This window comes from Monopterus albus, unplaced genomic scaffold (assembly GCF_001952655.1).
Source record: "Monopterus albus unplaced genomic scaffold, M_albus_1.0 scaffold396.1, whole genome shotgun sequence".
Taxonomy (NCBI): domain Eukaryota; kingdom Metazoa; phylum Chordata; class Actinopteri; order Synbranchiformes; family Synbranchidae; genus Monopterus; species Monopterus albus.
In genome coordinates, this window is record NW_018128276.1 from 2,401 (window position 1) to 12,573 (window position 10,173).

General features: G+C 43.1%; 1 protein-coding gene across 2 annotated transcripts; it reads right to left on the bottom strand.

Annotated features, from left to right (window-relative positions):
• Nucleotides 1-563: 563 nt before the first annotated feature.
• Nucleotides 564-9,698, bottom strand: LOC109951578 (ATP-sensitive inward rectifier potassium channel 10-like). 2 transcript variants are annotated; one of them, XM_020586151.1, is made up of 6 exons: nt 9,347-9,698; nt 5,778-6,123; nt 3,868-4,079; nt 3,527-3,658; nt 3,178-3,355; nt 564-2,326 (listed from the first exon to the last, which is right to left on the bottom strand). In XM_020586151.1, exons 2-6 carry the CDS (start codon nt 6,121-6,123, stop codon nt 1,932-1,934), a joined length of 1,263 nt encoding a protein of 420 aa, XP_020441807.1. In that variant the 5' UTR covers nt 9,347-9,698; the 3' UTR covers nt 564-1,931. The 2 variants fall into 2 exon arrangements, with proteins under 2 accessions (XP_020441807.1, XP_020441808.1); XM_020586152.1 differs by lacking the exon at nt 9,347-9,698 and adding an exon at nt 7,933-8,364.
• Between the last annotated feature and the right edge of the window lie 475 nt (nt 9,699-10,173).

Genomic DNA, 10,173 nt, shown 5'->3' on the forward strand with positions numbered 1-10,173 from the left:
TATTGTGGCGACCCTGACCGGTCGCAAATGTTCATGTGTTCTGTTCTGGCCAATGTGGGATGGGGGGAGGAACAGGTGCGGGAGGAGATAAAAGGGATGGCAGGTGGGCGTTTTGTTTAGACTCTGTTGGCGCGGGACACGGGATGCCCAGAGGGAATGTTGTCACCGTTTTCTGTTCGTTATTTCATTTTCTCCTGAGAGCACACGGTGCCAGGTAAATCCGTTATGTTGTATTCTTTGTTTTAATAAAACCCCAAAAGACAACGAAGGTGTTCTCCTCCTTGTTGAGCCAGGTGCCGGCACACAGCTGGCTAGTTAGCTGCCTCAGTGTAGGACAGGCTCGGCCAGCTCCTCTCAACTTAGCTAGCGGTCGTCACATTGGTGTCAGAAGTGGGATAAAGACGGCCGTAGAACGGCACCATGGAGAGGAGTCTGGTCGAATTAGAGAGGGAAATTGAGGAGAGCACCTTCCAGCTGAGACGGCTGGAAAGACAGTTACACCCGGACGGTGCGAGCGCGCCGCAGCTAGCGCGTCGTCACAATATCCTCATCTGCAGCACTAGTAAGATTCCAGAGCTTGATGTTAATTAAGGACATGTTACAAATACACTTTCCACCATCCTGGGTTCGTTTGTCTCAGCACTCACCTCTGGTGTAATCATCTTAAATGCCCTCTTCACATCTTAGTCATATATAATGAAAAATAAAGAGGCTTTGACAAAATGTCTGTTAATGTTAGTAACCTGAAAATCTCATGAATGTACAGAAGCCATTTTACATTTACGTATGTGCATACACAGCGGCTGTTTCTGATAACATCTCATTTGTCAGTTTGCTTGAAGCCACTGAGACAAACAATTTAATATTAGCATCAGAGGGAAGTTCTTCAAATTCAGTGATATTCGACATGCAAGTTCTTTACACTGTTAAAACCACCTTCCTAAGATAAGGTTCCAAACATACAGTACAGTAGGCAGAAAACCTTCCCAAGGTGCAAATGTACATAAAGTGCAAACCTTCTGTTGAAGGCTGTGGTGTTTACAAACAGCATCAACTGTCATACATAAAAGAACAAACTGCCAAAAGATCCAGTTCACAGAGCACCTTGAACAACATTCTGGTTGTTGTAATTGAATTGCATCTGCTTTGTTATTAGTACACGACTTTGTACAACCACATGTCTGTGTCTTTAAATTCAGAATGTAGGTCTGTTTTAGCCGGAAACAAAAATATATCATGAGGGCGTTGAGAGGAAGTTGAGGGTGGGAGGTTTGTGAGCTGTCGAAAGGCAATGCTTACCGTTACTCACTGGTGTTTTTTACTATAATAGAAGCAAACTATGGCAGAAGAGCTTTCTAAATAAATGTGTGAACAAACCACAAATACTGTTTGTTACAAGATGTAGGAAAGGTTCTGTCATTTTATACCAAGGTGTTTGCAGTGGTCTCCTGCTCACCTTGTCACAGTAATACCCCCAAATAATGATTTGACATTTAGTGATCTGGGGAGAACCCAGACAAGCCCAAGTTTCCGTCCTCTCTGGTGCTTGTTTTGTTATGTTTTCTGTTTTAGTTACAGTAGATAATGTGACGGCTACTCACTTTATTATTAGAGGGTATACATTAGTATGTGAGGTGAATGTGCATTCACCACACACAAATATAAATATTAGCTGCAGTAGGCTGTTATGCCGTCGTATGAATACAGTCAAGCCTGTGTAAAACTTGTACCTACTAAACAAGCTGACCACATTCTTAATGTTTGCTTTTTGCATCGTCTGGTGCTACTGAGACACTAATATCTTTCTGACTTCAGTTCAAAACAGTGTCAAAAACAATTTTCCTATGATTTGTCAGTGACTTGCTACAGACACTGAACTTGGCAGTCTCCTGTGTGTCGCCCTCTGTGAAATGTTCCCTCAACCAGTCTGTTCACACGTTGCTGATACGAATGCTCAGAGGACTGTCTCTGACAGGGCCACGGTCCTCTTCCCGCTCCCTGTAGCTCTGCTCCAGGCGAATCTTCTCTGGATCGGACACCTCATACACAGTCCCACCCCTGTTGCTCTGGTACCCCTGCAGAGGGCTGGATGGTTTGAAGACAGGTGTGGTCTTGGTCTTGGCCACTTTGTCAAAAAAGGCAAAGTCCGCTACATATTTACCTGAAGGGGAGAGGGACACCACTGGGGGAAACTCATAGCCCCAGAGAATCTCATCTGGCAGATAAGAGGTGCGGACCTGGCAGGTCGCAGAGGTCGGCTCCACTGTAGCGCTCATGATGACCAGCAGCTCAAAGTCAGCCGATTCTGGATCTGTCCAGCCCCCACCTGGTGGAGGTAAATGAGGTGTGAGGCGTTGGCACATTACAGTGGGGTGTAAAAGGAACACAGAGGATGAAGAGTGGGAGTGGGGAACACCTGTCAAGCTCTCCTCAGAAACAATCATGGCGTTGCACTCAAGCAGCAGCGTCCGAGACCGAGAAGGCCAACGAAGAAGTGGTAAAACCTGCAGTTCCTCGAATGGCCACATGAGGCTGTCTCCAAAACGGCCCTTAGAAACAATCATGACGTTGCACTCAAGCAGCAGCCTCCGAGACCGAGAAGGCCAACGAAGAAGGCAGCAGCGTCCGAGACCGAGAAGGCCAACGAAGAAGTGGTAAAACCTGCAGTTCCTCGAATGGCCACATGAGGCTGTCTCCAAAACTGAGTCAATCCTCAAAGACTAAACATTATGCATAACTCGGGGTGTGGCCACTGAGTGACAGGCAGAAGGGTCCTGCCACAGATGGCGGGCCATCCAGGGAGCTCCAATCACACCACTTGTCTTTTCCCATTTTTGGATTTGCCATAGCAGGCGGAGGGACACGCTACCAATATGGCAAGAGCCAGACCTCACTTCAAAACTACTCTTCTGTTTGTCTGTTTGTCCATCGTTTATATACAGCCAGTGTTTATATTCAGTTTTACACATGAAACAAAGGCTTGAGAAGGAACTTTAGCTTTTGTATACCTGCTTATTTACACATACTCACTGCTTAAAGTTTGCATACTAACTGAACACAGCCCCCTGTAGTTCCTGTAGGCCCCCTGTTTCCACCATATTGATGCCTTTAGTCAAAAATTTGTAAAGTTAAAACACCTTCTATTTGTGAGTCTACTACCTCCCACAAATCACTTACCCTTGGCTGCCCAGGCTCGTAGGGGGCTGGTGTCGTCGATGACATGGTAGAACGTGAGGGGAAGGATGAGGAAGGGGCTGTCGCTGGAAGTGTCCACTTGGAAGGGCACATTTCTCTGGTCCAGACGGACGGTCTCGCCTTCCTTGGTCAGAGACGTCTGGAGCAGTTTCCCAGTCACCTGAAGGGACAATGTGCTCTAGTTGTTTTAGGTAAAAACCCTATATGGCAAAATGCTCATGATCATGAAATCATTCATGTGAACCATTTGGCATAACTGTCAGTTTGTTAAGACAAAATATTAGAAATGTTTTTGTTAGCACTAGGTGCATTTGTATTTTTCTGATTTTACCTGACACCCAATCAGGAGACTTTTGCGCATGTTGGCCACCCTGATCATCAGGCGAGGTCGGCCTTCGTGGCTCGACACCACAGCATGTTGGCTAAACTTCACCGTCTCCCCTCGCTTCTTTGGCCGAGCAACCTGAGCAAAGAAAACTTGGTCAGTTCTGGTTTCCATTTGACAAGATTTGTGTAAGTGTCTTGCATGTAACATAACAGCAGATGAATGCAGCACTGCAGAGAACTGTGCACAGAGTAGTTGTGCCTGACTTATTAAAGGTAGAAGAACACAGCTTTCACTTGCTCTTGTAGTTCATATCTTTACAGCTAGATGATCTATGGATTGGCTACCTTGGCCAGGAAGGTACCAGTGATGAAGACCTCCATCAGCATAGTGATAACCAGCTGCACAATGAGGAGGATGATGGCAGCTGGACATTCCTCTGTGATGCAGCGAAAACCATAGCCAATGGTTGTCTGTGACTCCAGGGAGAAGAGGAAAGCCCCTGTCAGAGTCTGCATCTGCATCACACAGGGTGTGTGGTTGGATGGAGGGTCAAACTCTGGAGGAACATGGTTGAAAAGACAATAGTCAGATTATGCCAAAATGTTAAAATAATGTTTTTTAAACTTCTGTACATTATTGTGGGGTGCAGGTCATTGTAATGTCTCTAAAACTAACAAACTATTCATTGACACATCACTGCACAGGACTTAAATGTCTTTATAAGACTTATATACAACTTCTACTGTCACATTTGGTTGAACCACCATGGAAAATATGAGTGACAACAGAGGAAGTTGATGAGAGCAGGCCTTACACTAAAGATAAGAACTAACTTCCTGTCATCACTATGGTTCAGTTTTATCATGATCAGATTACGTTGAAGTAACAAGTTCAGTCAAAGCATATGTGTGCAAGTGCAATGCAGCACAGACAAACTGAGCACATGGCATTGTGTATTTTAATCTTTCCATACATGGTCCGTATTAAATTGCAGCATTTGTTAAAACTGTGTTATGAAGTATTGTGTGCATACCTTTGATAAAACAGTAACACAAATTTAATGAAGACATTAAAAACATGCTGCTTTCAGACAGCGGTTCTTAGCCTTTCCAGCTGCAATGCAACACTTTGTGCAGCAATGACACTTCAGTGCAATGTGATCCACCATCACACCACCCTACTTGTGATTTACCAACAGTGACTTCAGCTGTGCTCATACTTGTGATCTCTTTATGTTTGTCAGAAAATAGCTGGAGAAATAAGTTGCACTGTTGTATTTGTCATTGTGAAATTTCATGCACACCAAGTTGCCAACCAAAAGAAACATGATCATTTTGGTAATGTGTCATTCTGTGTAACATTTTGATGCCCAAGGCCCCTGAGAAGTTCATATCTGCATGGCTGTGGTTTGATCACATTTGACTAAGTGAGCAAACTACTTGTGATCAGTCTGATTCAATTAGTCCTTTGTGCACAGAAGTACATGACATGAAATTTTAATACCGAATCCTGGACCTTTCACCCTGTATAGGTCGCCAATCTATCACAGGGCTGACATGCAGACAAACAACCACCCACACTCACTCCTACGGGCAAGTTAGAGTTGCCAGTCAGCTTAAGCTGCATGTCTCTGGACTGTGGGAGGAAGCCGGGGAGAACCCACGCAGGCACAGGAAGAGTATGTAACCTCCACACAGAGGAGGTGACAGCGCTAACCACCGTGCTGCTGTGCAACGCACTAGATACGTAAGTGCAACTGTTAGTAAAACTATTAGTTTTAAGTCGTGCAATGCAGTTGAGTCATAACAAGAGCAGTGCACAAGCCATGAAGAGGTGTAGTTTTTGAGCAGATGTTTAAAGTGAAAACTGGAACGTTTGAGTAATTCAGATGACAGGACCTTTCATCCCAGTACCACAGTATCAAATTTCTCACATTGATTTGTAACAGTGCATAGTATTTTGGTTTTATTGTTTGAAAAGCTACCCTATGTTCATCTGAGAGTTTTGCTTCAAACCCAACATAGTTAGGATAAAAACAATAGTCTGTGCACCATTAAAATAAAAAAAATACATTTGAAAAATTCAGCAGCAGTTCAAGAAACAATGTCCTAGTAATTTGTTAGCTTTGGTCTCAGTTTTAACTGGAACAACTTTCTACTGAGGAACTAGTTTGTGTAAAAAGTGTTTAATGCAAGGTCTGCGGATCACAACATAGCCTTCTAGGGGCACAGGGGCCCCTCCTGGCAGCTCTCACCGAGCAGGTCTCCGTGCACCAGCGCCACCAGGTACCATAGCACGCCAAACACAAACCAGGTCCCTGCAAACGTGGCTGTGAACAGGAAGAATTTGTAGCGCCACTGCATGTCCAGAAACGTTGTCCAGAGGTCACGCATGTACAGAGCGCTTCGTCCACTGACGTGCTCAATCCGTACGTTGCTACGCCCATCTTTGGACAGGACCCGCTTCCTCCTCCTCAGAGTCCCGCCCCCACCGAATACGCCACCACCCAGTAAGGGCTTTAAAACATCTGTCTGGGTTTGGGAGTGGCAAACCTTCTGGGGGGAGGAGCTACAAGAGGAAGGGGGCGTGGCAGATGTCATCTAGTGAATAAAAAGAAAGAGCAGTTAAATTATGTGATTAGCTTGTTTAACTGACTGCTGTTAATAATAGGCTCACTTGAGAATAGTTTGGGTTGAGCTGGGATGCCTTTGTTTATTATTACTGAAAAGCCAAACAAACTAAAACTTATTTAAACTCGCTTTCATTAGTCACAACATCAGCAGCATCTTGTGATCCAGTTATGATAATCATAAGCTTTGAGGAAAGCTAGAAACTACCCACATAGTGATTTCTTGTTTTCGTAGTTTCCCCTGCTGGCATTCACATGGAAAATTCACCTCAAGTGAGCCTATTTGAAACCAAAACTGATTCAAAATAGGTCCCAAAAGAGAAACAAGACACCGAGCAAACAAACTGTGAATTCCAAAGCATTAAAGCCACATTGGTAAATATATTATCTATTAGTGTTGCATGCTGGGTTGTTACTCTACTTGGGTTTGTAATTTTTGGGTATAAACTGCATCTATATCTAGAATAAGTGTAAAATTCCTGTGAGTGTACTGTCTGTGGTTCTCAATCTTTCTGTTCATGGGGCAAATTTAGTGAAGCATGAAAATGGAAAGATTCAAATCCAGCCTACATTCTCACCTCCGGTCTACTGATGCGTGAGGTGAGCAACCTTTCTATTAATGATTTTGGAAATTTACAAAAATTTTCTACGTAGCCTACTACAATGCAACAAAGGTGAGGGGAACCAACATCTCTTCCCCCCCACAAATTTCTTTGAAGTTACAAGAGAATCTTGTTGCTACATAGAGGAAGTGCAGATATTTACAATTTATTTTGACAGTTCTTGGAAGTAGCAGAGGAAGAATAGACGTTTCCTCACAAGTTTCAACAGATGTTTCCTTGTTGCGGCACACAAATATTAAGCAATAACCTTGTGTAGACGCCACGGTTTTTTTACCTAATGACAACACTTGTTTTTCCCTTTTTTCGGGTATTGTAATTGTTTTAAAGTAGATTAGGGGCTAGAGAGATTAATTAAAAACAAAATTCAGAAAATAATGACCATATAACCTATAACATCTGACAGCCTGGCTGTAAGATTTTGCTCACACTGGTGAGCTCAAGCACTGATGTGGGGCATTAGGTAGTGGTGGAACTAATATTCAGATTCATGGTGCAAACATGACATCAAAAAATTCTTTACAAGCAAAAAGCCTGCATTCAAACTTTATTACCAGCAAAATGCACATAAAGATAATTAAAAATCAGCATCTGACATTGAAACTAGTATGAGTGATACCAAGTGATTTTTAATAAATAAATGTGCTTAATTTCCTTCCACCAAGTATTAACACCGGGTTCACAGTTCATCCTGAGGTCAGGACTCTGGACAGACTAGTAAATTCTTAAACATGGAGGTGGGGGGACTTTTAAATAGATCTTGCTTCATGTACAGTGGCAAAACTAATAATCCGACTTATTTTGACCAAAAAGGCCAAACTCAAACTATGAAAAACAGTCCTGGCCCAAAAGCAGGTGTCCATATATTTTTGGCCAAGTAGTGTAAACCAGAATAACTTCTCTACAGTGCTCACAGTGGATTATGTAACGACTCAGCTTGGATTACATCACACTTGTATTTATGCAAGTGTGAGCCCCTCAGGAGCTTCATAATTACAACGGCACCATTGACAACTTCTCTCTTTCAGCTGTGTATCAACCTCTCACCTTCTTTTTGTCACACACATAAACATATGCCCCACAAAAAAAATCCCCCTACAGGCATATCAGATGAATAATAGAATAAATAAGAATAGAAAGAGGGAAATAGTTTGACCGACCTCTCCAGTGGGATGTATTCCATCTCCATGGCAACACAGTAACTTTAGGTACTGCCCTGTCTCAGCGAGCCAAATCCAAAACCAGAACCAAAACTTATTTTTGCTGAATGTTTTCCTGGTGTCTCTACTCACTTTCCTCTTTCTCCCTCCTTCCTTCTCACTCTCCTCTGTGTACACAGGAATGCTTTGTTAGGGGCCGAGATAAAAGAGACAAAAGACGCCATTGACAAAAATGACTGTGCCCATCCGTGTGTGCGATTATGTGAGAGTGGGACTGCAATTACATGCGAATTTCAGTGTATGTGTGAGTGACTGCATTTATAAGTTTGCATGCATTTGTGTGCAATTATTTCACAAAGACTGGACAATTATATAAGTATTATGTGTATGTGTGTGAGTGAAAGGGAAAATGAGAAAAGAAGAGAGTGATCGATGACAAAAGGCCTTCATTAGTATTCTGGAGTGAGAAGTAATCCACCCCCCCCACACACACACACACACACACACGCACGCACTTTCTCCCTCTCTGCCTCCCCACTAAAACACTTTTTCTCTCCCCCTCAGTTTGCTTGTTGTTCATACCTTCTTTTATTTCAAATCATTTCACTGCATTAACAAATTCCATAACGGAGGATGAACTTCCCCATTTCCATCACTTAAATACAAGCATTTACACAGAACGGAGCCCCACTGTGCTCCGCGTTTCTCACTTTCTCCTGCTGCCTTACTGATATTTTACACCTCATGCATCAGTTTTCTTCACGACCTATTCCTCATGTTAACACGCTGTTAATCAGATGGCAGATAATACTCTACGTCTGTACCGATGGGAGGCATAAATACGTAACAGCTTGCAGAAATTAGAAACTAATACAAACTAAAGGAGTTCTGGATTTGGTTTAACATGAAGACAAATGTACTGAATAGTCTCAGAGGAAATAAAAACCTGCAGCTCAGACTAAGTATCTCAGTAATAAGTAAATGTTTTATCACAATACAGCAAAAAACATACAATCACAGGGTAAACCATTACCCCCATCTGACTCATAAATCCACTTTATAATACACACTCAATAGATTTCACAATGTTGGACTGAACAAACTAAGTTTTTATCAATTTAAATGTTCTAAAATCAAATAATCTAAATGTGAACACTGACATCTTAATGTTCCATAATGTCATTACTACATGTGAAAATATCCTTAAAAATGTCCCACTGAACTCCACAAGTGTCTCAAATAACTTCTGAAGACCGTTTAGTGGATAAACCTGCTATGATACGCTCACAAACAAACAGGTACATGTGGGCTTTAACTAAATGTTCATGTATTATACACTGAATTAATGCCATTTACTGTCAGGTATTTGTGCGTTACTGATTTGCATGACCTGAACAGAAATTCATTAGCTTACCTTTTCAGTAGGACTTGCAGTCTGACCTGTGCAGAGAGGAGTTACAAGCCTGGAGCCTCAGCTGTTCGTCCACATGTCTGCTTTGTTGTCATGTACATGTTGGCAGGAAACCACCGGGGCTGCAACTCTAGGAAGAATACCTTCAGCAGCCTGCACCCCCTGACACTGATGCACCATTGAGGAGAATTATGGAGACGGGCACTGGCTCATCGGGCTCCTGTTTCTGACCCAGAGCCTGGTCTCACAAATTCTTCACAAACAGACAGGACTTGGCTTTATAAGAGGTCTCACTCTTTTCTTCTGTGTCTCTCTCTCCTGAATTTCTCCTGTGTCCTGCTCACATCCGTGTAATTGCTCTAATAATGGATCGGCACTCCCCCAGTCTCAATTCAGTGTCAGGACAACACACGCTTCCTAATGCAGCCCTACAAATTGGCCTGAAACCATGAGGTTCCAAATATTAGATTTTTCTTTATTCATGTTTTGTCACATTTGTTGCTGCACCACTCCCTCCCCTCACAACTAATGCACATCAACCTATACACATGGATAGGCACACGCCTGGGGCCTCACATACATGTTTTTCATAAATGCACACACCAAGAAACCCACCTAACAAACTGTCTCCCTGCAGTGCGCGCACACACAAAACCACTCTTTTAAGGGGACCACAGAGCCCCCTATTCATGACTTCTGTGCTCGGCGATTGCTCCGTCCAAGAGCGTCTGTACGGAGCATCCTGTTAAGCTGAAACACACAAAGAGGGACATTCGTGAGGTGAATACAGCCCCTTATTCCGCCTCAGGAGAGGGTGACAAAGCATTATT